The sequence below is a fragment of the Triplophysa rosa genome, linkage group LG18, assembly GCF_024868665.1.
Source record: "Triplophysa rosa linkage group LG18, Trosa_1v2, whole genome shotgun sequence".
Taxonomy (NCBI): domain Eukaryota; kingdom Metazoa; phylum Chordata; class Actinopteri; order Cypriniformes; family Nemacheilidae; genus Triplophysa; species Triplophysa rosa.
This window is the reverse complement of record NC_079907.1, coordinates 5,286,322-5,312,928: the sequence shown is the minus strand read 5'-3', so window position 1 is coordinate 5,312,928 and position 26,607 is coordinate 5,286,322. Positions and strand designations below refer to the sequence as shown.

The following is a 26,607-nucleotide window of genomic DNA, read 5'->3' as shown; positions in this document are numbered from 1 at the left end:
GCATCATATGTCTGCACATTTTCTAATACCTTCAAATTGAAATGCATGTGTTTGCAGGCTGCATTTCTGAGTCTAATTAACCCAGTTCATCCCCTGCAGAACTTTATTGTGCTTTTATGTTAATGTGTGTTTGCTAGCGAAGGGTCTGTGTGTTGTTTGTGTCATTTTGTTTTGTCTAGTAAGCGGCTTTGATCTGTCTTGTATATTTCCTGCATGTCTGTACGACAAATAACTGCACATTTGCGAAACATTTATTTGTATAAACAACTCTTTTCTAAATACTGGTAAAGCAATACTGTGTCATAAATATAAAACAGAATTTCTGCAAATCCTTGATCTTTCACAGAACATGCATATGAAAAAAGCATATGGTGCTTTTTATTGTATTGTGTAGAAAATGTTAAGTATATCTGACAGTAGTAATAGCAATTTAAGACAAATAGTAAAATTCCAGTCTGTTTTGACTCTTTCAGTATGGTTCCTGAATTTGAACGCTTTTGAGTGAGTAAACCATGTATTCTTTTCTCCCCATTCTTTATTTCATCGCTTTTGTTTGTTAATCCTTATTTATACAGAAAGGGATTATACAGCATGTATACATACATACTGTATGTACATGCATTTATACGGTTTGTGGTTAGTACAGGTAATTTTAGGAATTTATTTTTGGGCAGCAAAAGTCCACCATTGAGGAAAATCACCAGGGAACATTGCATGCTATTGAGACCACTTGATATTTCATTATTAGAAATCTGTACATTATATAGAGGCCCCAAAGAAATTTTGGATATTCAAAGGTATGGACACTTTCTAGGTGTCAAACACCTGTGAACCTGTGTTGACTTCATACCTGAGTATGTTTTCTTGAAATGACTTTGGGATCAGTTGGTTAGAAAAGAGAAGCTATAGCATCATTTGGTTGCAGACGTCATTCAGTGTGATATTTTGTTATCTAATGCAACAACTTTATATACTGTACATTAAGTGTCCAAATGCTTTTTGGGACCTCTGTATGTTACTGAGAATATAAAGTTAAAGAATATAAGGGTTGGCATCTCAGTCCACAGCATGCTAAAATTGTGACCATATGATTATTTCAATCATGACTGATATGTTATTACTTGACTTCTGCATTCTGCATGTAACAGAATTGAAATTATTTGAAATTATATTACATTTTAAATATTTAAATTACTGTATCTAATTTGGTTATGGCATGCATAATTGTTTTTTCCTATAATTGTATTATTTTAAAAGAGATCTTAGAACATAATTTATAATTTTTTGCATGTTTTCTTTTCTTTTTTTAAACCATGGTACATGTTTTGATTATCAGGAGACTTAAGCCTGGCTCAGACTACAGGATACTCAGCCAGATTTTACCCCGATTTCCCCCTCCTGAGAATCATTGAAAAAATATTATCCATGGCCTCGATCGGGTCTGATGTTCGGTACAGATTATCACGTAATATGAGGCATTTACAGATCAAATCTTACACCTCCCGACAGGCACGTGCAGAGGGGAGGGGGAGGATTCTTGAGCACTTGCCTCTTTGGCCCGTAATGCCGAAAGTGCACTTTTGTCAAGGCAATTTTTTCGTAATTAAAGGCCATTTTGTGAAGGCCTGCTCAATCTAACTATTAGTAAAATTAATGATTAATAATTTATCGCTAAATAAATGACTCAACCCAGATAGCACAATCCATCTGGTTTATGTCTATTTGACGTCTGCATTTACATCTGCAAGACATCTTAAATACATAGTTTGCTCATCTGCAATACGTCTCGGAGACGTCTGAATGTCTGTAATACGTCTGCTAAAGATCTGGAGATCTGCTGCTTAAAAACATCTGCTAAACATCTTAGAAAGAGCTGTTGTACATCCATTCTAAATCATAAACATCTTACAGACATCTTCTAGATGTCTATATGACGTCTGACAGCAGACATCTCCGAGACGTATTGCAGATGAGCAAACGATGTATTGTAGATGTCTTGCAGATGTAAATGCAGACGTTAAATAGACGTAAACCAGATGTATGTGTGCTATCAGGGAAGTGATGACCTTTCACCTGACGACCTCATCTGGGAGGACTCCTCACGTTCAGACGCCTGCAATAGGCCCTTTTCACAATGACGTCACTTAACTTCCGCCTTTTCGCAAAGCAGTGTATCATAACATCCGTCTTGCAACAAACAAGAAGAAGAAGAAGAAGAACTTCCGTTTTGCCGTCGCGCTGGAATTTAACAACAGTGAAAAAAAACTGACAGAACACGTATTCAACTACTTATCCTAGCACCTTCGCTAACACAAAAGAAAACAAAACACTTACCTTCATAATCAAATAGGTACTGTTCAACGAAGAATTTGTAGACCGGCAGAACGGAAGATGCGTGACGTCATGTGAAAAGGGCATATAGATTAGCGCATTTCCAGGATAGCCTACATACTGTTCGCGGCTGCCGGGTAAGTGGTGTTTTCAGGGGAGCGGTGTGCTTGTTTACTTATTAGTAGGGATGTAACGGTATTGTAAATATCGAAGTATCGCGATAGCATTTTTTTTCCGATACTATCGTGGTCGCATGACGATAGATCTTCCAGGCAAAGTGTAGTTTTTTCAGCCGAATGGAGCGAGTTGAGGGAAGCGGGAACTACAATTCCCATCAACCCATGCGTGCCCATCATCCTCTGCTCTCTGCTGCTGCTCGCTACAGATCAAGTTGAGCGAAAATGGCGGATGCCGCTAGTGGCATAGAAACGGATTTACAAGTTGTTGAAGCTAGGGCTGGGCGGAATGACGGAATATTCCGTTACCGCGGAATAAAATGTCAACCGTAAGAGATTTTTCTATTCCATGTATTCAGCGGAATGTAAATAAGTAGGCGTGGTTAACTCGGCACTCTGCAAATTAGGCGCTATTCTGAAAAAAACGAATGAATTAATCCACCCGTAACAAATGAACGTATCAAACATTCTTTTGACCTTCTTTCAGTCTGTAGTTTAGTGATCCGCTCCAGTCCGGCGCTTCTCTCACCCGCAGTGCTCGTGCAGGGATCTGCGCCAACATTTAAAAAAGCTTATTCTCAACACGTATTTCAGAAGTCAGGTTGTTGTGAAAAGCTGTTAATAGTTTTATAAAGTTTAACTTCAGGCGAGCCAAGGTGAAACTTGCGTTGAAATGCACGATGATGCTCGCAAGCGCTTTGAAATGACGCGCTTCTACCTCCAGTTTTGGGAGACGCGTGAGGAGTCACCAGAGACTCGCAGTGCGAAAACAAGCCCGAGAATAAACAAACCTAAAGACAGAGAGTCGCAACACACTAAAAGTGCTCATCTAATAGAGAGTGAAGAGCGATTAAGACCTACAGTACAGACCCCATGAACACCAGTTTAGTCATATACTGTACTCTCATTGTTTGTGCATATTCATACTTTATTGTTATATATGTTGTCTATCTTCCTACTGTATACATATGATATAGCCAGAAGATATATATGAATAAATAATACATCTGATTATCAGAACTTAATTTGATATCTTTAGTACATTTTCATAACTTACCTACATTTTAACTATGGTGAGCATTTAAATGAACTGTAATAAATAAATTAGTTAAATCAATCTAAGAAAAATGAGGTATAAAATATAGAATTATAAAGGGAGATTGTTTCATGAAATATATCGTTACCGTGAAATAAAATTACTCATTCCTTGAAATAGATTTTTGGCCATTCCGCCCACCTCTAGTTGAAGCTAAAGCGAATTATAAATCGCATGTGTGGAAGCATTTCGGTTTTCCCGTAACAAGAAACGAGAAAAGGTGACGGACAGACAAAAAACAATATGCAGACACTGCCAGACTGCGGTGAAGTACAATTTGGGGAATACGACTAATATGAAGAGCCATTTGTTACATCACCCCGAAAAGTTTCATGATGATACGAGGAGAAAAAAAATAGCAGTGAGTGAAGCAGTGAATGAGGTGAGTACCTGACTGGTTGTGAGTTGTTAAAAGTTGACAAACAACTCAAACTTTTTTCATTTTAATTTTTTCATGTTTCATGTTCTCAATTTTTATGTTATTAATTTTTATGCTATTATATTACTGTTCTTTGCACTTTAAAATTACCTAATCTAAAAATAATAAATGTGATCTTTGTTCAGTCATAGTTTAATAAACACTTATGCCACATTTTTTCAAGTCTTCATTTGTTTTGTTTTTTTTCCTGCACAAAATTCAATAAATATCGTATCGTAGTCTTCATATCGAGGTACTATCGTATCGTGAAATGTTGATACCGTTACATCCCTACTTATTAGTGTATTTATTATTGTTATAAGTAGTAGTATTTCACAAGAACGCCGTGAAAAGAGCATGCACGGCTGTTGTGTGTAGCCTGCTCTGAACTAGCATGACGTTAGCTGCAGCTAATGTTACTTCTACACACAGCAATATAAACAAAGGTGCTTGTTCACTTCTTGAATCGATGTTTGCTGTTTGGGGGAGAAAAGTTTCACGCGCGTCGAGTGTTCTGGTCTTTTATATTCTTTGACTAAAACTATTAAAACTTTGAAGTATTATTATTAGTATTTACAGTAGAGTGCCTTCAAAACCCTGGTAAAACAAGGCTTAGGCCATGTTCAGACATGACTTCTTTTTTGACAAAAGTTGACAAAGGCGCTTTTTTAGTAAAAAAAATACAAATATAAGCAGAACGCCATGACTTCGGAGGCACGAAGGCAGCCCAGAGAAACAGATAGACAGCGTAACAGAAGTCTATTTGAATTAGAAACAGAGTACGTCTTGCAATAACTAATCACATATTTAAAAACAACATTACTTATTTCTCGCTAGAAATGCATTCAGAAGTTGCTGAAAGTGAAAATTAAACTTACATTTATACAAAACTATCCTCCAACGGGCGTTTCGGCCGCCATTTTATTTTTTCGATCTTGAGCCTTCTCGACCAATCACGTTCCTCGCATGTTATTATGGAAACGACAGTCTCTATCATTGGTTTGCTGTGAAAAGGGAGCTTGACGTAGGGCGTTTTTTCAGTAAAATTGAACTTTTTTTCAACCTCTAAAGACGCTCTGAGCTGCAGAAAAAGACGCCGGCGCTGGCGTTTAAAAAAGCGCTCAGGACTTTTTTTGAAAACACGGTTTATTACATAGGATTATAATGTAACAGACGCTAGCAGCTTCGAAAAAGAAGTCAAGTCTGAACATGGCCCAATTCAGATTTTCTCATCCTCCGAATTAAACTTATCAACGCTTATCATTATAATAAAAAAAATGCAGAAGAGGGTTAGAACAGAATTATATTTGTAATATGACAAAACAATTTTTTCTACAACAGCAAAGACAGCAGCAGCCCCCTCAACATCAGCTAAGATATTTGGAAGAATGTCAGTAACTAGACAGATCCATCCCCCATTGACTCCCATAGTATTTATTTTCCCTCCCGTGGCAGTAAATGGGGGATGAGATCTGTTTGGTTACTGACATTCTTCCAAATATCTTTTGTTGTGTTCAACAGAACAAAAACATTTACACAGGTTTGGAATAATCTGAGGGTGAGTAATGATGACAGAATTTTCCTTTTTGGGTGAACTATACCTTTAAGGTTTTTGTACAACTTTATTCACTTAAGTTTCTAATCCCAGACTTGTTAATAGGTGCAACTAAAATATTTTAAAACTTTTAAACATTAGAATGGTCTTTTCTGTTCTGTTTCTTTTTCAAAACAGCATCATGGCATTTGCTGCTTTATCAATTACAGAAGCATCCGTATTGATACACGTATCAGCAAGGAATGCATCGCGATATACAGTATTGCTGTATTGATGTTTTGAGCACAGCCATATTTAAAACCTTGTTCCATGTGCCCCTTTTATACTTTGAGCACCTGCCCCTTTAAAGGTCTCTGCAGGACCCTGCCTCCCGACCTGCTCTGATAAAAGGTTGATCGGCTGCCCCGATCATATCAAACATGTTTGATTTTGAGGATTTTAATCGGGATGATGACGTTGGTACTTTTACAACAACCAATGAGAGACAAGACTGCAAGATGACAGAGTGACTGACAGAACAGTAAAAATGTAAACGCAGTGCGTTTATACCTCTATAATGCGTCCTTAAAGTTGTCCATTGTGTTCTGTGTTTTACATAGTGAACACGAGCTGCTGCTTTCTCACACAACTTTATTTAACTGCTACCAGAAACAAAACATCACGGCATGACCACCAGTTGACATAACGCCATACTACCACTAGATGTCCCCATGTCATCACATTATTTACATCCGCTTTCTGGTGAAATCACGTGATGCGCGCGTCCTCTGGTACGATAATCTTAAAATGATCTTGTATGTGAAGTGACAGAAATGTCAAATATTTTGGTTTGAGCATGGTTAAGATTTTAAATATGTGAATCTATCAAGATTCTCCTTATGTGTGTGCTGCAGCCAGATTTTATAATCGGTCAGGATATTAAAACTCCTGTAGTGTGAGCCAGCCTTTAGAAAACCTCATGTGATGGTCTTTCTTACAAGATGAAGAATCATTGTTATGGTTTGTGTTTTAGAGGAAAGGAACCTCCTCTTTTCACCACGTTTGCACGCGCATCTCACCAAAGACGCAGCAGTTCCACCTGTGAGCAGAAACAAACTCATCATTACTGAAGACCTCAGTTCTCCACTCCTTCATTAGGACCTCCTAAAGTTCTGTTGTGAACACATGGACTTGTGTCTTGCAAGCAAATGCCCCAAGATTCAAGATTCAGAGCCACATTTCTTATTCTCATTTAATTTTTTTCGTTTTGTGTATACAAAAAACATATTATGTAAATACATTTAGTATGTTTCTTTTTAGAAGACCAAGAAGCATTGTGTAAATATCTTGTACAGTATAAATATTGTTTTTCTATGATGTGTCATAAGGTTGTTGCATAGTCTTCACTTTAAAATAATGGTCTAGCCTCTTGGTCATAAAGGGAGTCCGCTTGTTTGGATTTGATATTATAACTGAAATGTACGTAATAAATTTTACTATGAGCAATTAAGAAATAATATTTATTTAAATGTACTAAAACCTACTTTTTCCATATAGTCAGTCTGACAAAGATCACATTGTTATTCTGGTGTTTATTAATGTAAAGCGTTACTTCAATTGCATGAATTTGAATGGAACCTTTTGTGGATGATGGACTTTGGGTCTAAGTTTGTGTCTGTGTTGTAAAAGGTAAAAATCCTAAAAATCTGCTACTCTTAAAGAGTTTTATGACTTTCAAAGGTGATGATGCTTTAAGATGATGAAACTGAGATGAAGTACTGTATTCAAATTCAGTAAAGAACACTTTTCAACATGTTACGATCACTTTAAAAATGATAATATGCACCGTAGACTCAACATCAAAGGGTTAGTAGTGTAGTCGCAAAGTAAATCCACTGTATATGTGTGTGCACCTGTATGTAAAAAATGTAAATATAAATTGAGAGAGGGCAATGTCCAATTTTGATCATCTTTGCATGCATGGTCCAGTCAGTAGTTTATTTTAACATAAAAAATAACATAAGTTAAAAAGTTAATTCCACTTACATGCAAAATACTATAATCACTCCAATAAAACAATTACATCAAGGCGAATGTGTTTTATTGTATTTATCCTGCTGAACACGATATATATCACCGCCATGTACTTAAATCTATTTAACCTTGAAGAAATATATAGTAGTTGTAATGCAATTTGTATATTAAAGTAAACTGAAAGAGAGAAGCCTGTTAAACAAGAGTAAACTGTTAAACAGAATTGTTTAATTTTTCTCACTAAGGTTGTGACACATTTGAGAAACATACAGTCACTCTCGCTTATTATACTGCAACCCAAAACCATCATATGGCCAGATTTCACCAGCTATACTCCGTCAGTAGTTTAAAATGGTTTTATCCAATACAAAAATAGTACAGACTGTTGTCTAGTTCAATCTAAGCTAGACGATTACATATAATAAATCCTTAAAAGGCAAACAAACATGGAACATATTTAAGAATATTTCATGAAGATTTCTGCTTGGCCCTCCGGCTGCCAGGCTTAGGGTCAGACGCACAGAAAAGTGCAGGTCGCTTCGAGTTCCTCAGTACTGTACACTGTTCTCCTTTACATCTGTGAGTCCATAAAGATGTGGCGATGTTGTTCCCAAAGTCAATATGATGGCAATACCGTAAGTCCATTTTGTTCAAAAGTTTTAATTGTTCCTATTGAGTCCAACACGTAGGCCAGCGTTGATTAAGCATTGCAGCGTACAATGATAAAGAGCATTAATTGTTCTTTAACATTCAAGAAAATATAAAAAGTGTCGTGAATAAATAACACTCTTAAAACAAGACGTGTTTAACACACAGTTCATAACACAAGTCCGCTCCAACTCTCAAAAGACAGCAGGCATGTACAGCATCACTTTTTGATAAGTACATCATCATAAATGCAAACCATGAACTGCCCCATAATAATGCAAATACATCTTCTCCATTACATGATGTTTGATAAAAGATATTTAAGTATTAAGAGTATAATGTTGATTTTATAATTGCGTGGTAAAACTTCCACGCTTTTAAAAGGCAATTTCTTTTTTATTCCATGGGTTTAGATGCTGACTTTTTAAACGTTTAAAACGTTTTAAATGTTTAAATTTGGTCTCCAAACTGGGATACTGCAATCAAATAATCTGCCTTAAATGAATGACAAATAAATACAGAAAACAGCTAAAAACATACACTAAGCAATTCAATGCTCAAAAGAAAACAAATTGAAATCTGTAATAAACTCAAAACTGGTTTCAGATTGCCACATCACCATAACACTATGCTACTCTGGGTAGGTGACAAACACAAGGCCGTGTGTGATAAACTTATTTTTAGTCATAGAAACCCACAGTTAATTACCAACTTTTTTAAAAATCCTTCATTCGTCTAGAAAGACACTACTGCATTGCTACTTCACAGCAAAAAATCAGTTTTGTTGCATTTTGCTCATCTTCTTGTCGGTTTGTGATGCAGCCATGCTTTAGTGTCTTCTGAACACGTTCCAAAATGACAATATCTGATGTTTTGTCAAACAGTCACAGTTGATTTCCAGTAGCTCCATACTAACCAGATCCATCCAAACTTCAATTGAAAATGCTTCATCTTAAGAAAGATTGTGTGTATGATCTGTCTTTGTTCGGGTGGTTTTTCTAAAGAGATTGATAATGTGCAGAGGCACAGTCTTTGAGGGAATCCAAATACTGTAGGAAATGCAACCTTTACACTTTGTTGTCCTCATTCAAAAAAGCAAAAGTAAATAAGGGGTCTGTGAGTGCAGCTCTCTGTTGGCAGTAGAATGATGATCTACTCCTTTTCCCCATCGTCACTGCTTCCTTTAACAGACAAAGCACAACTAATTATTTTTTGGACCTACCCCATACGTGCACTATAATATACTTAAATGTACTTAAAGCACTCTCTATCATGCACTAATTTTATACTTAATACACAAAAATTTGCTTTTAGTACTGCTTAAGATAAATTTAAAAGATATTAGGAAAATTAGGATATTAGACTTAGAGCTTAATCTAGGACTATGTCCTAGGTAAATTATGATATATAAGTCTCTTTTAATAAAATGCCTTAGATAAAAACATTACTGGTGTGCATCTTGAGATAAAACAATGGCAATTACATGTTTTAAGATATGTTTGGGCAAGTTATTTTTTTTGTTAAAACAGCTCAAACTTTCATTTTGGTCTGGGACTAGTCTTAAGCCTTGTCTGTGAAACCAGGCATAAGTACTCAACTAAACCAAGAATAGAAGTACAATTACTATATTTTTAGTAAATTAAAAACAAAATGAACATGTGAAAATAGACCGCTTTAAGAACATTATGGAAGTGTACTTAAAATAAAGATCGTCTAAGGCACAAAGGCAAAAAGGTAACATTTAACTATAAAAAATGTTTCTAAACATACTGTTCGTACCGCATATTACTATTGCAGTAAATAAGAATACACAACAAATGAAAAGCTTTTAAGTTTCTGACCTCCAGCAGAATCCATATCTGAATCCGAGACATGCGTGATGGAGAAACGTGACACATTGGATGGAGAGACGGTGAAACGGGAGACCTGAGCCACAGGTTTACTGCTACTGGATGGTAGGCTCGGCTTTGTGGTTACATCCGGCGGAGACCCCTTGGAAGATGTGGGGAGGGGTAACAGGGAGAAATCATCTTCCCATTCAAACCCAGCACCTGAAATCAAAGACAATAGATGGCAGAAAGGTAAATAGGTGTATTATAGATACAAACAAAACAAACTCTTTAGCCCAAAAAAGGAAATGAACGAGGCTCTTACTCTCTTCTGAGATGTTTCCATCAGAAGAATCATCAGAGACATTGACCCGTTCCTGCAGGTTTGGCACTTTGCTCTTTGCACTCGCTTTGCCTGACTCTCCACCAAGAGGAAAGCTGTGATCGGCAAGCTCTCTGGTAGGACTTTCCTAGAGAGATTCAAACAAAAATATTTTTGTTTCATAATTACAGTGAAATAAAATGATTTAATGAAAACTGTTACTATTCATTTTACCTGGTCAAACAGATAAACTGTGACATCATCAAAGAAGGACACCACCTTCTTTTTGGTCTCCATTTCATCACACAGTGAATCGCTGGCCAGCGTTGGCATCTTCAGTAGGCTTCTGAGTTTGTGTGCATCGCTGCAATCGCTCACAATAATAGGTACAGGCAAGATCTCGTCCTCGCTTTCTTCACTTTGCTCCTGAATGCTGTAAGTGCGCAGCTCCTCATCTGATTCATCGCTGTCCTCCGAGTCGCCATCTTCCTCATCTGCCTCCTCTCCATCTGTGGGAGATGCCCGTCCTTCTAATGGAGGGGGAGGAGAGCAAGAACGTGAGGAGCTTCTTTTACGTCCACCATCTTCAGAATTTTCATTCTTGGATTCTAGCTGCTCCTGTGTAGTGGAATCGGATGCACGTTGGCTTTCTTCAAATACCACAACCTCCTTTTCGGGTTCCTTCACTGGGCTCACTGGTTCTTCTTGGGACATGACGGCACAGCTCAGGTCATTGACTGTGTCATTCTCTTCATCAATGAGAACTTCTGGAATGGATTCGTTGATGCACACATTGGTGTTTGCAACATCTTCTTCAGGGGTTTGTGGGTCAAGAGGATTTTCCTCATTCCCTACGTGTTTACAAGGTTCCTCCTTTGCACTGGGACTAAAGGAGGCATCTGAATCAAATATTTGAGTTTCTGGTTGTTCAAATTCAGCAGAATGATCGGATTCTATCCCAAGATCTTCAGCATCAACGTGATCTCTTGTCGTTGAAACTTCATTCTCAAAAGACGGGAGAGACATGACTGCAGCGTCACCAGCAGAAGAACTTTCATCTACTTGTGTGGAGGTTACGTCTTCAGTCTGTTCAAGCGGTTTTTCACTCTCCTTTGTAGCTGGCAAAAGAGTTTCATCTACATTGATCTTCTCTTGAGGAAGCGGCTCCTCCATATTTATAATTTCTTCTGATTCATCTCTCTGATCCTCAAGTTCATTGATGTCCTCTTCACTTTCTTTATCTTTGCCCGCATCATAATCAGAGAAGTAGGCTGAATCTCTGTATGGAGTTTTATCACTCAGTGCTTTCAGCTCTCCATCGCTGCTCTCAGATTTAGTCAAGGGAATTTCAATATCAACATCTATCTGCTCTGCCTCTGCACTGTCAATCTCTTGTTCTTTGCTGACAAATGTAGTCCCAGGTGTTACCTTTACCAAGGGCTGGATTAAGGCTTTGGAATCTTGTGGTTCATGGGGTTCCTTTAAGACAAACTCTGGAGATTCATTGTTTTCTGTGTCATAGCCACTGTCGACAGTTTTAGGAGAGCTAGACGGATGAATCGAGGCAGGACTGAGTATCTCACTGGAACATGCTGTAGATGGTATGTCAATAGAGTCCATTGAGTCTGGGGTACCGACCTGCTTTTGTAAAGACTTGAATGTTGGATTGGTGTAGTCAACGGTTTCCACTTCTACTGTGAAGTCACCAAAAATCCCTGAGGTTACGTCGGTGATGTCATCATCGCTACAGTCATCAATCTCCACAAGACTGATACTAGAGCGTCCACGATCCACGCCACTGTCCACAGTTTTGCTAAACTCTGATTCTGGTTCTAAACTAGGTAATTCAGCTGGGGTTTTCTCCAGCTGTGGTGTGACGGTAACGGCTTCAGTTTTAGGGTCTGCTGGAACTGTATCTTGATGCAAAACTTTTTCATGTTTGGAGATTGTGCCCACCACTGCAACATCCACATACTGTTCCGAGACATCAAATTGTTTCACACCGTCCCTTGATGACTCTATTTTGGAGACTAGATGTTCAGCAGATAAAGGTGCTTGACCTGGATGTTGGTCTTTTTGGGTCAACCCAATGATTTTCCCTGGAACACAGTCGATCATAAAGCAGTTTCTCACAAGCGCCCCTGTTAAAGGATCCACAAAATGTGAACTGCTCAAAGCCTGACAGCATGGCACGGGATATACTTCAGCCTCTCTGGGTTCATGGCACATATGTAGATATGAGCTACACTCCGGTGAAGGGTTTGAAGGTATATGTCTTCCGTGAACCAAACATGTGTTACTCTTAACTGTCGCCTCTAAGTAGTCAACTGGTTTGGCCATATGGTATGCCAAGCTTTCCTCTTCTGGCCAAGTATCTTCAACATCTGTCATCGGCATTGTGTAGTGGAAGTCTGCATACGATTCTTGCCCGCAAGACCCTTGCCTCTGATACACCCTTGTGTTATTAGCCGGTTTGCTGGCGGACCAGCTCCTTCCTCGCCTCTCTACAAATATATCCTCTTCTTCTGATTCACTGTCATCTCGACCTACAAATATAGCTCCACCTGATGCCATGTCAATACAAACTGAGTGGTTGCCTGGCATTGTCTTCCTCAATGAGCCCATCATATCATAGTATCCTCCTGTAGCATTCTTTCCTATAATGGCACCTTGAACGTTCTCCAAGTAAGGATCAGCATAGTCTTGCGGAGGACTGCCGACTAATGGGGAGACACCTAAAGGGTCCTCTAGTTCTCCAAGAGCTTGTCTTAGGCTTCGAGACCCCCAGCTCTCTTGTGGAGGTTCAACGGAGTCTCCAATCAGGTAGGGGTTCATTCTCTTGGGCGGTGATGGTTCGTAATAGTAACCTCCATCTCTGTCTTTGTACGAGACGTAGTGACCAGACTCCCATGGCCTGGGAGGGCTACCGTGGCTTAAAAGAGGCTCCATAGTTAGAGACATAGCAGGACTGGTGTCTGAATCATAGGCACTGCATTTATGAACATCTGCTGACCAATACATGTCTGGCTTAGTTTCAGAGGGACAGTTGATACACTCCCCCGAGTCACCACTACCTGTTAAAAAGCTCCCATTGCTGCCTCCAAATTCTGGACTGTAAGCACACATGGTGAAATTCATATCAATATTGCTTTGTATGGGTTCCTCGATGCGGATGTAGTACTCACTGCTCACTGATGGACTGTGAGCACTTAGGACAGGTACCACAACAGGGGTCTGCAGTTGCTTGGGGTCGTAGTACGAAGGGGAAACCCCTAAGGCCAGTCCTTCAACTGCACAGCCCCCCACTATTCCGTCAGGTGGGTAGAAGACCTCCTGACAATGAGGATTGCCTTGACCCAAAGTGCCAGTGGTGGATGAAGAATGATAGTGCTGTTCAGCTCTAGCCTGTTCCCACTTGTACTCAAAGTTGAGGCCATGGCTGGTTTCAGTAACTGTAAGGATGTCATCTCCAGATTCAGAGTGGTACCCATCTCCGGTAGGGAACTGCTCCAGGAGTGGGAATGAAGAATTGGAGGATGACATAGGCATGTCAATGGCAAGTGCACCTGATCCGTGTAGATTAGCATGGCTTGTGTTTGGTCTCATTGAGTTCCAGCGTCTTTCGAAGTCCTCCTCTGCCTCACTGGCACCTTTGGCACATAGATAGCTAAGCAGCAGATGAACTTCTTCCGCAGTGGGCCTCTGGTCAGGCTGAAGCCAACAGAATTGCATCACTTCATACCTGAAAAAAATTAAGTTGTGTTAAGGAATGCCACCAATTGGATAGGGTGATATTCAAGCCTCTAATAAATTTGAAGAGTAATATAAAATTTATTAGACACCCACCAGCGGTCAGCAAGAGGGTACTTAAGGAGAGGTTTGGGCAGCTTTAATTGCTGGTCCTTTACAGCATAGCTGAGAACCTGTCTGTCTGAATAATGGCGGTATGGCTGATTGCCCAATTCAAAGAGCTCCCAGATGGTTACTCCAAGAGACCTTAAAGAAAAAAGAAACAAGGTATTCTAATAGTTGTAAACTAAACCGTAACGTTGGAATTGTATATCGAGCATATTTGCAACATCTATGCAAGTACTGATCTCTCTAGATGTATAAAATACTATAATCATCACAAATGTTTTAAGAGGTGGATTCTTCTTCTATATAACCTAACTGCCAAATGCCTAAATTTGTAGTCCTATACTGTATTACAATATATTGTTTCAATTACAATGAGAATTATGCAGCTGCTGTCACTTTTTTGTAGACGTACTGACCAGACGTTGCTTTCCTTTGTTTGGTCCACAACCAGCAGATTACCATGAACCTCATCCACCAGTTCCGGGGCAATCCAGCGTAAAGGAATCCAGGTCTGGTCTGATGTCACAAAGTAGTCATCCTGGAAGAAAATATTTGGAAAATATATTTGTGTTCACATTCATTTACAGTGAAAATCAAATAGACTGCATTGAGATTCATATTAATATTATATCCTTTATATACACTGATGTAATAAAGATAAACAGTTTAAAGGGTACATACTTTATACTTGTTGTGCGATAGTCCATAGTCTCCGATCTTGACATTTATGTCTGATGTTAGTAGGCAATTTCTTAAAGCCAAATCACTGTAGAAAAATAAAAACATTTAAAAAAAAATAAACATTTCCTAAGCACATTCCAGAAACAGCACATGGTGTAAATGAAATCATTTCACTAGTTCGCCTGCCCATTCAGTCTTGCTAGATAATGGTAAACAAACTTGCTGTCCTCGAAGGGGGCTCGAACCTGAGGCTCGGCTCGAGCTCCGAGCTTAAGGCCTTCAGGAAGATGACGTACTTGGAGCTGTGAGTGGTGACCCCCGGCAACAAAATCACTGATGCTGGAGTGGAGTATGCACACTCAGGCAGCATCAGGAGATTGTTGCAGGAAGAAACCATGAGACAAAACAGTCTGGAATGGCAAATTCTGTACTCTGTTTCCCTAAAGGCTAGCTGAGCGATTGAGTTATAAAGAACGCCTTCAGTAACAAATTTGCATCTGGAGAACATTTATTGTATCACAAAAAGTAAAGTAAAGTATTTTATTGAACGTTATTATGTTATTCCTATCATAATCTTAAGATTAATCATGACACTTCATACCGACTTTCAAAAAAGTGATTTGAGCATACAGTATAAAGAGCATATTTTGGCCAAATACATAACACAAACAGTATATGACACATATCATTTTATATACAATTATTTTTACAGTTAGTAGTGCGAATGTACACCTTATTGAAAATTTGCAATAGTATCTTAGTATCTTAATATGTATCATTTTACTGTAAATTGCTTATTTCCATTCATTTTTTCTCTTGTATCCATTGCTAAAATGTGTTTTCTGTAAAGCGGCTTTGAAACGATGTTGAATTATGACATGCACTATAGAAATAAATCTGACTATAATATACAGTAGACATAAGAGGTTGGCACACCTGTGGATGAAGTTGTTTTTGTGAAGGTGCAGTAGGCCTGAGGTGATCTCACACGCCATTCTCTGAAGCAGTAAGGGGTCAGGTAGTGTGCAACTGCGCAGGTAGCCTTTAACATCACCCTGTTGCCATGGATAAAAAAACATTCAGCATCCGCAGATCACAGCCTGATTTTTCTCCACCAACCACAAGGGGGAGATGTATGACAAAATATTTTCAAGGAGTTCTGGGTCATAAGATTCCACCTTCAAGTCTCTATGACAAATAATAGCGATATAATAATTGCCTTGGCAAATGCAGCTAAAAATGAGAAACTATGATATTCCTCTTGACAAAGGCTCAATAATGGCTCAATAAAAAGGATCTCTCGGTTCTTCTAACAGTTGCACATATATAAAACACACAAATCTTTTAGACTAACCAGAGGGCAAAACTCCATGACCAATAAATAGGGCGTGACTTCGGTACACTGGGTGAGGCATTGCACTAGAGCCGGATGCTGTAAAGACCTGTAAAGAATATTTCAGCATCACTGCAATCCATTTATATTAATATTACATCTTCATTAAAGCTAAAGCACATCATTTCGGCAGCACCAGCATCAATAAAAGATAATGACATTTGTTTCCCACCCTCCATCCATCGACAAAACAGATCATTCCACCCAAAGCTCACTTTATTGGCTGAGATAAGCAAACAAACGGAAAAATCAAAACTAAAAATGTAACGCAGGGAAGAAGCAGCATTTTTAACTTGTGCACATAACACGTTTATTGTCTCACATTATTTTTGGATAATCACATCATTTAGCAAACTTTCATCCAAACTATCCTAAAGTTCATTTAGTTGTAATAGGGTGACTTTAGGGTGCTCCACAGTCCCAGAGCTAGATCTGTAACCACTAGGCTCCAAACATCACATTAAAGCAAAAAATGGGAATATATACTGTAGTATTTACCGGTACGGTCGTGCCTCTTCCAGAAAGTGCATCTGATCTTGAACACTCGCGCTGGCTTTCAGTTCCTTAACAACCACCTGGGTACTGCTGAGACCCGAGTGGACCTCCCCCAACAATATCTGTGAAGGACAACAGGCCGACATACACGCACATGTACACAATGTACATACATACACAGACGCACAGAGGAAAGACAACACATACAGGTATAAACAGGGGGAAAGTGGACAACGCGCACAGTTATGAACAAGGGTGACGGACAGATATAAATAGATGCAGACAGGAAGGAAATGGGCAAACAGGAAGGCAATGGAGTACAGATATTCAACACAAACAAAACCCAAAAAAGGATTTAAATCAAGTCCAGGAATCGTGCAATAAGACGCTCGAAAGGAAACAGACGCACACGAAACCAAACCACATGAGGATTGATTAAACATGCAGCCACAGAGAGAGAGACAGACAGACCGATGGACATACCCATTGAATGGAAAGTTGGGGTAATTGGGGTAGTGTGAGAGTGTGTATGTGTGTGTTACAAAAAGACAAAGCAGAGAGAAAGAGAAAATGAGAAGGAAAGAGAAGCAATTGTTCTTATTAACTACTGACGTGAACGGCTTCTGGACTTTACAGCTTAACAGAACTATCAAAAGTCCCAACATCAAAGGTTGAGGATGAGCGCAATATTAGTAAGGTAACGTACTGCAGCGTGGAAAACATTTTCACATCCTCAGGACCAAACCAAACTGGGGAAAGAGCTAACGTTTGATCTGTACAAGCGCATGCGTATGACATTTGTCTGTGAGGTATAAACAAATAAACAGGATTTACCTTGCCGAACCAACCATGTCCAATCTCCTTTATGTAAAGTAAGCTGTGGCGACCAAGATCATTGGACCTCAGCAGCTGGACTAAAGCAAGAAGACAAAGAAAGCAAAAAATTATAAGAAAAACCTAACAGTGAAGATAAATCTCTCTTATGCTACTTTATATTATAGGCTAAATATAAATATTAATCATATAAATTATACTATTAACAATTTGTTTTCTAATTTTTCACACCATAGGACACAACGATGTATTTGTCAACTATACGTACATTAGAATCCAAAAGTTAGAAACTACATTTAAGCCAACACATTTGGAGTCAAGGGCAACTTGAGTGAAGGGTTATAAACAACAGGCCCATAATCTCAGATCACGCTTATTTTTCTTGGACATCAATGAGATTGGAGAGCAAATAGAAGCTGATATGTATCCCGAGAAAAATAAATCTCGTAAAAACTTTCAAAAAAGTTTTAATGTAAGAAAAGCTTATATGTTTTCATGACTTGAATATTTATTTTTGAATGGAATGTAGTATAAAAAAGAAATACTACAATACAAATGTGTCCAGTTTTAGAAGAGCTCTCAATGTCACAGGTAAGCTCAAGTGCCAAGTTTGCAAACAAGTCAATATTATTTAAGATTTCAACAGCAACATTTCTCATCAAATTCATCCAAATCCAAATTCGTTACCTAAAAAAATAACAATTCATTTATGCATATTTGATCTTATTTGCTTTGAAAGTTGAGATGATACTTAAATTAAGCACAACTGAGAACTCTTGAGATATGAAAGAGCAACATGAACATGAGGAACAACTTTCCACTGGAAAATTGGAAAATAAACATTTGAAATATAATTTCTACGCAAGACTTAGGGACAGTATACATTATTGTACTTTGTAGAGTACACGCATAGGTAAGATCCAATGAATGAAAAAACAAGCAAAACTGAAGAAACAACAAGAAAAACAGTAAGAATCTTTACAAATTAACTTCAGCATTACTCCAATATACAGTAACACACCCTTAGTGTACGACACATCTGAAGAACATAAGTGAAGACCCTTCAAAATTCTCCAAGAGAGTCATCCTCCCAATATCCTCTCCAGCAGGTTAAGAGTGAAAATCTCCTGCGTACAAGTGATGTTAAACGGCACAGAAGCACAGACAAAAGTACGTCTGCACAGTTGGTTGAAAATCATTTTTCTAAAATCCAGAAAACGAAGAGAATAAACGGAGAGACACGGCGGCTGTACTAAAGTGATTTTCTGTACCATTCAAGCCCTTGTCTGACAGAGCTGTATCTCTATCATCTCAGAAAGCCATCACAGTCCCTTTCTGTCTCTCTCTTATCTCATCATGGAGACAAACAGATAGTTCATTGTAAGTGATTATGACATAGTTCTCATCCCCTTTTTATGCAACGGCCATATTTTACGCCCATGTGGCAATGCAGAGGCCGTTCAGGCTCTAGCCCCTCACAGAAAGCCTTCGCTGGGGAGAATCGGACTCTTTGTCACCGCTGGTGCTGCCTGGTACTTCTGAGTGTGTAGAAACACTGACGCTATTATTCCTGAGGTTTCTAGTCTGACAGCAGAACGTAAGTGGGCGGTACAAATCAGAAATGTTTGATGTGGGTGAGAGATAGGAGAACAAAAAAAAGATACATAGAAAAAGATACAAATTCAAACAAAATGGGACACTTGGTTGGAAGAGATTCAACGTTTTTACGCTATAAAATTCTTAAACTTAAATTAAATTCAATAACTCAAAAGAGCAATGTGGCTCAATGTGTATAGTAAATCTATCTACAGTATAATAATAAAATACTGTCAACCAGAAAAGTTTAGAAGCATCACCCTCAAAAGATCAGAGTCTTTAAAAAAAAAAATCATATAATCATAAAAATAATGTGGCATAGCAAATATCACAAAAATAAACAGTTATATTAACTTAATAAAATCTTTTAATTTAACAGATTTTTTCAGTGGGACACCTAAAAAAATTGATGAAAAATCCAACAGTTAATTTCTCTAAAATGTACATACTGTATATTTAATGAATATACATTATATATATATATATATAATGAATATTTCTAATAGAAATATTTAGACTTCTTTTTTTATGATTTTACACAAATGAAACAGTATATTTCATTGATTTCACAGCTTTAACATTTACAATTTTTTTAGTCTGATGCTGCCAACAATATGATGACAATATAGTAACAAAATGTATCCAAACACATCCGAATATTCAATGTTTTTGTGTGTCTCTGCGTATAAATAAGCGACAACTTGGCACTAACTGTCTGTCAAATCTATTTTTACATGGAATGCAAATGAATACGATTGATCATTTTGTGAAGTAGTTAATGATGTGATTAATATCTGTGCGAGTAAAAACAGGCTGCGTGCATTTATAAAATGACGTGACCCTGAGAGTATTTGCATGCTCAGAGGTGGATGTGTACGTGAATGAGGGTGTGTTTATGACCACAGCTGTGTAAGGGTGGATGCTGCACACCAGAGTGCAATACAGGAACTATTTGGCTCAAACTTATTGAATCGGATGAAAAATGAAATTAACTTTGTCTGCTTTTTGTCCCACTACTCATCATAAGATAAAGACATGACTGACTACAGGCAAACGCTACAAATGCCAAGGACACTGATGACATAGCCTACTCATTGACTGTGCGCAGTGACGGAGGCAAACATGCTTGGTCCAGCACTGTGAATGACAAGCTGGCAGATTATAGATCTTACTTCATCCTCATTGGCAAGAAGGGATGTCATTTCAGCTACTTTTAAAACTACTATGATCATGATGGGATTTTTTTTACAATAAACATACAGCAACGTGTCAGAGCCTTGGTCTAGCACTTAACACATGTGGGTTTGTGGCCATATTTGCACAAAATTTAGGAATTGGTCCCGTTACAATTCATGATTTAGAAGTGCAAAGTGGCCACGCCTCACAGCATGCTGAGCTGGAATGACAGAAAGAAGAATTTACAGAACTGCATTTCAACACAACAGATGGATTTCATTATTCTGACAGGAGTTTTAGAACAAAACCAATAATGACATCATTTGCTTTGCCTAATAACGCATATGGCTATCAAGTTGAAGACACTGTGTTAAATTAGAGCGTGGATGCAGGCAAATGAACTGATGGCGCTTCAAACATTAGGCTATAATATCTATGCATGTAGGACGACATTTAATTAATACTGAAAAATGAAATGTATTCTAAACATACACAAATAAATGTATTCAAATCACATGCTTCACGTTTGGCACATCAGTTCATATTGAGGAAATGAACTGGATGTAAATCATTTGTGACCCAATCCCACCCCGCCAATACAAAAACCCAATGACTTCCTGTCACATATCAACCAATTACAAAAACCGTCATATATTAAAAAAGTGTTAAATAAAGACCATTACAAATTTTCATTTAAACAACATTCCTAGATGTATTGAGGTCATTCCGGTCCAGTGTCTGTTGGTTTTCAACAAAATCAAACCTCAGTAGTGACAAAGTCATCCAACAGCAATGTGAAAGACTGACAGCATGACAAGACACATGAAAACTGTGATTGAAATATTGAGGTTATCACATGAAAAAACTTTTCCTGAAGTACAAATATTATTGAAGTACTGCATGCTTAAAAGGAATTATGAACTGGTTTTCTTTGCAGTATTTGGGGTCAGAAAAAATTCAGAGATTTTTTTCTGTTATTTTGACCTGTTTCTCCTGTTTTCATTTTCTGCAAATAAATGCAAATAGAAACAATATTCTTATTTGAAAAAAATTGGGAGAAATATTCTTAGCTGTTCACAGAATGAAACAAAAATCATTTTACCCAAACAAATACCTAGTGAATTGAAATCTGAAAACAATTAAAAAATGTTCTCAATTTGATCAGCGGCTGTAAATATAAATCGTAGTTGTCGGAATGATGACCACTTTATCCACTGGAAAAATGTAAACTACATCAATTTATATGCATCTTGTCTCCGCAGTGAGAGATGAACTGATGCATTAACACACATGTCTGTCAGGTGGCAGAACACTACATGCACTATTCTCTTATCACGTAAATGAAATGGGACAGTGAAGTGTTGTGTGAGAACTGAATCTGGCCAACCGCAAACTCCTGACTTCTGACCTTTACTAATCTCAGCGCAATAGCTGGCAGCATCACTGTCAGCCTCTCATGAAGTGAGCTGTTGTTATGTGAAACACAGTAAAAAGAGAGCGAGAGAGAATCTCTGTGGATCTGACTGCACACATCCCCTCGCGGATTCCTCAGATTCCAAGGAATATTTCTGTAGGCTGGCTGAGGCGGAATTATGCAACAGGCAGATGTTTGTTCGGATGAAGTAAGCGAGAGGAAGTGGAAAACGGAGACAGGAAAATGCAATGGTGACAACTTTGTTGGATTTCGACTGAAAATAAATTCTGTTATAAATCAGATTAACATACAAAAGTGTTTAAACCACACAAAGATTATTTCAAATGCCTAAAAAGTCACCTACACACTGCCTGCAGTACATACTGCAGTGACAAATACTTTTCCATTGTCAAACCTTATATTCGATCGAGTTTTGTTGAAAAATTATTGTAATTTCTTCTTAAAAAGATTTAGATAACTCTTCCTTGCAGTGCAAGTGAATTTGTCTCTAAGCCATTTCTTTCTCTTTTCATCCAACTTGCTCCTTGTAGTCTCAGGAAACCCATAGATTATGTTCCAGAGAGACAAAAGTGAATAGCAACACAGGAAAATAAGGAAAATGGTTGAATGATCTGGACCTAAAAACATGTAAAGAACCAAAGCGCCCATTCTCGTCCATGTCTAATCAACACAGAACAGCTGCATTGGGTTGTAAAGGTCCAGTGCAATTCAGGGCTGTGGGAGAGTGTCCACCCCAGGAGGGGAAAGTCGAGGCACAGCAGCAGGGCGTTGGTCCTTTCTGGATTTTACACTGGAGAACTTGTGGGTTGGAAGCAACACATTAACAATGTCCCCTGGAAAAAAAATAAAAACTCTGTCCAGAGAATGTGGAACCCGTGTGGGAGTTGAGTCAGAAAGGATATTGGACTGGGAAGAAAATGCTCGACAGCACGTTGAGCGATATCACATCTGTTCCTGGTCACATGGCATGCTTAAGTCGTGTCTTTGTCATTTAAATACATGCGCAATATCTTTGGACAGGGTGTGTGATGACCCACCTGATCGGCCGGGTTGCTTGGCGACGGGTAGTGAGACTTCGGTGAGAGGAAGGATGTAGACGTCAGGCCCGGCGTGAGATGCAGGCGACGCCGGAGTGGACATGTCCGCTGGGTAATCCTCTCCCTCTGCATTCTCAAACTCCTATGATTGAAATGAAAAAAAGTCAGAGGTCAAAGTACGGTGACATGGATGCATAGGTCTTGATAGTAGGGCTGGGCAAAAAAATCTAAAAATTTATTTATTTTTTTTTTTTTTTTTTTTTTTTTTATTTTTTTTTTTTAAATTTTTTTATTTATTTTTTTTTTTTTTATATTTCCGCAAGCACTGAACATTCTTTAAAGTGAATGTTATTGCTACTACTATCCACTAGATGTCACTTTTCTTTTTACAACGGGTGGATGTTACAACAGAGCATATCTTTCATTCATTGCTTAATTAACTTGGGTGTGTCATGGAATATAACATCACCTTCACATAAAAGGCAGCGGTTCATATTATTGCAGCCCCTCTTTACAGCTAATTCTGTGAAATTTTGTTTATTATACTGTATCTTAAATGTAAAGCAACCCTTTTCTGTTTCAATATACCCAGGTGTGTTTAAAGTTTAGTATACAGGTTTGTGGCTCTTCATTTTATTTTTTTATTCACCATGGTAATGTTATATTTACCGATCTTTTTTAGAAATATCGATAGGATTTGTATTAAATCTATAATCCTCGACTCGAATCGAGAAACGAATCGAGAGCTTGTGAATCGGAATCAAATCGGAACATCAGAATCAATACCCAGACCTATAGATTCATTTCTTAAAAGCAAGTGTGTGTGTGTGTGTGTGTTTTGTAAAGATGATGAAATTCTGACTTGAGGATAAATTTCTTATTTCCTTATACTTTTTTTCTTTATTTTGCTATATATTTACTTTATTAGTTAGGTTATATATTAATTTCTTTCTTCCTAGTTATATTCTACGTTCTGTTGGATATGACTGGGTTACATATACACAAAGAAATATCCAGGTGATTTTTCACAAAAATATATATATACTTCATTAGAAAAATTATATAATTATATTTTTAGGGGCAATAAGATATTTGTCTGCCTGGACACAACTTTTGAAATGAAAAACAGCATAAATGTAATTCAGTAAAACAAATATTTGAGGTGCCATGATGTTTAACTCTTTACAATTGACTTTTTTCCCTTATAGCAATGAAAAATTTGGGGATGTCTAGTTGTCAAAATTCTTATTGTTTGATAAAGCACTAACCTTATATTTACGCAAAATGTGATTTCTTGATTTTCTTTTGATTTTGTGGAGAAAAATGGCAAGTTGAACATCTTTACAGTTTTCAAAGAGTCCCTGTCCAAAAACCCCACATGATTGAATGCTCTTTTCCTCTCTTTGAGCGCATAAACCAACAGCTTCTCAGCTCAATTCCAGCATTGTATGAAGAATTAAAAAGTCCTTTGTGTTTTTCAGACAAGTCATACTAAAATAAAAAAGCAAAATGCATCTTTAAATTGAAGAGAAACAACCGCAGATCTAAACAGCGAATCGTTTTGAACCCGACTAGTTTCCTTGTGAATTAAAGACTTATGCAGTTTATTCAACAGTGCGTTAAAGCATGTGTCACCATAACGAGATCAAATGAAGACTAATCTCAAGAGCTTTCAACTTGTACTTCTACATTCCAATGTGCTTTTCACCCCCACATGGACAAACTACAAAGAGAGATGAGACGGTCTAAGAAAGCACTTGGCAGCATCTGCAAATCGGAAATGCTGGTCCAGATGCAGCAAAGAGGCATTTTCTGTGAACGAGGCTGCAGAGATACAAGGCTTCAAGAAATGGAAAACAGTGACCTGAAGAGGTCACACACACTTACACTTACAAAGCACATGATAACAGACATAAACGCGTCCTCTCACACACACACAAACACTTACAGTAAAGCGTACATAAACCCCAAGTGGCCACACTGTCCACATTCACACGCCCCACACGACTGCAATGTGACCCAGAACACTATATCATAAAATGGACATTAAACTCTGTATATATATTTTTTTACATTGTTTTAAGTATATTTATTGTATAAAATTACTTTTGCTTGTAAAGTTTGACTGCTGACTGCTGAAATTAAAGAACTTCATTACATTTTTGCTTGAAACCACACAGCCATGTCCAAGACACAGGATAAACTTTCCCACCAACAGTATTCTCATTAATTCGCCAACATCTCTGATCTGCAATATTTTATTTGCTGATGTAATTCTTTTTTTTAGCAAGTACATACTAAATAATTCTGTATATCTTAAATCGTAGGACGTAATTTTTTTGGTACAAGCAGCATGTCCATATAAAAACACATACTGCATAATATCTTCTGAGCAAAACTGTTATTTATTTATTTACTTTTAACGCCATATCAGCACTATAAGGCCATTTATGGCACTAAGCTTACTTATGATACAATCAAACTTTACAAGCAAAGGTAATTATATACAATACCTATACTTAAACAATGTCAAAAACCCTAAAATTATATACAGAGAAAGATACATAGTATTCCAAAAAGTTATTTCATTTTAATAATTGATAAAAAATCCAAGATGACAAAACTTTGTTAAAATGAGTTATATAAAACATTGTGGCATTTGTGGTTTTAGGCAAAGTAACATTTAACCAAAATATGCTAAAATATACTAATGACTAACGCTTCAATTTCTTCCCATTACAAATGACAGTATCAGCATTTTTGCATGCGTATTGCATTTCTCTCTTTCGCTTTTTACACTTTCATGCAATGTGGTCTCAAACTTTTGGACGCTGTAAATCACATTTTGAATAGTGTTCTACGTTCACCAACATTAGAGAGTAGTACAGAATTCCTGCAGCATTTTGGAGAAACATTTTCAGATTACCACACAGCAGTTAAATCCAATGTTAAATTCAATGTTTCTCAGGCACTATTGCAAAGATCTAAAGAATTTGAGAATATCAGTTTCTCATCTCACCTGTCCTTAACACACGTGTTTGATCTATTTGAATCTTGAATAACACTCCCCTTCCACCGCTGGGCTCTCCATCGAGCACCTGAAGGTGCCCACATGACCCCATACTGGTAGCTCACTGGATGAAACATTTGTTCTCCAGAACACATCTTAATTCTCCAAAAACATACAAATAAGAAGCAAATTGATTCTGAAGAGCATGTAAGGAAGGGCCGTTCCACTGTTCCTTCTCAGACAGTGTGGCGGACTAAGAATAGTGGAGACGCTCCCACAAAAATGTGTGGCTGAAAAACGCTAACAGGGAAAGAGGGTAAGGCCTTTTACATACTGTGCTTATGACATCACTTCTTTTTTTCATCCTTGATTCCTCGAGCACATTCTATTGCACATGTGCACGACAGGCCCTTTCTTCAGCTATCAGCACACACGAGCGTACACGCACAAAGCTCTCTCTATCTGTGTGGATCTAGTTGTGAAGATCGGATTTTGCATGCGTGTTAAAGCAAACCATCTTTGGGAGGTGTGCAGTTCATGTACAAATACAACTGCTGTGCTAAATTTAGAAGAGAATTATTGAACTGACCTGAATTAAAATCAACATCTAGAGCTAAAATGGACAAGTATACAAATGAACCTGGAAACCTATGCGGCATCCGTAGCCATTTTACACATGGTCCAAGAATATACTTTGCCTACGG

General features: G+C 37.8%; 2 protein-coding genes across 10 annotated transcripts in view; one reads left to right on the top strand and one right to left on the bottom strand.

Annotated features, from left to right (window-relative positions):
- baiap2b (BAR/IMD domain containing adaptor protein 2b) overlaps positions 1–6,812 on the top strand; it is a 52,860-nt gene extending 46,048 nt beyond the window's left edge. For 5 of the 6 annotated variants that reach the window (XM_057358851.1, XM_057358850.1, XM_057358844.1 and 2 more), the window contains one exon: positions 6,589–6,812. In XM_057358851.1, coding sequence (XP_057214834.1) covers positions 6,589–6,685 — 97 coding nt within the window. In that variant the 3' untranslated portion in view covers positions 6,686–6,812. Of the gene's footprint in view, positions 1–473; positions 502–6,588 lie in introns of all 6 variants that reach the window. The other variant, XM_057358847.1, reaches the window with a different exon arrangement.
- Positions 6,813–7,660: 848 nt separating this feature from the next.
- Positions 7,661–26,607, bottom strand: part of aatkb (apoptosis-associated tyrosine kinase b) — a 42,343-nt gene continuing 23,396 nt past the window's right edge. For 2 of the 4 annotated variants that reach the window (XM_057358819.1, XM_057358820.1), the window contains exons 3-14: positions 22,894–23,035; positions 17,650–17,729; positions 16,819–16,937; positions 16,282–16,369; positions 15,864–15,982; positions 14,928–15,012; positions 14,663–14,784; positions 14,235–14,384; positions 10,623–14,130; positions 10,392–10,536; positions 10,079–10,288; positions 7,661–9,418 (exon numbers count right to left, since the gene is read on the bottom strand). In XM_057358819.1, coding sequence (XP_057214802.1) covers positions 9,390–9,418; positions 10,079–10,288; positions 10,392–10,536; positions 10,623–14,130; positions 14,235–14,384; positions 14,663–14,784; positions 14,928–15,012; positions 15,864–15,982; positions 16,282–16,369; positions 16,819–16,937; positions 17,650–17,729; positions 22,894–23,035 — 4,797 coding nt within the window. In that variant the 3' untranslated portion in view covers positions 7,661–9,389. The other 2 variants (XM_057358821.1, XM_057358817.1) reach the window with 2 other exon arrangements.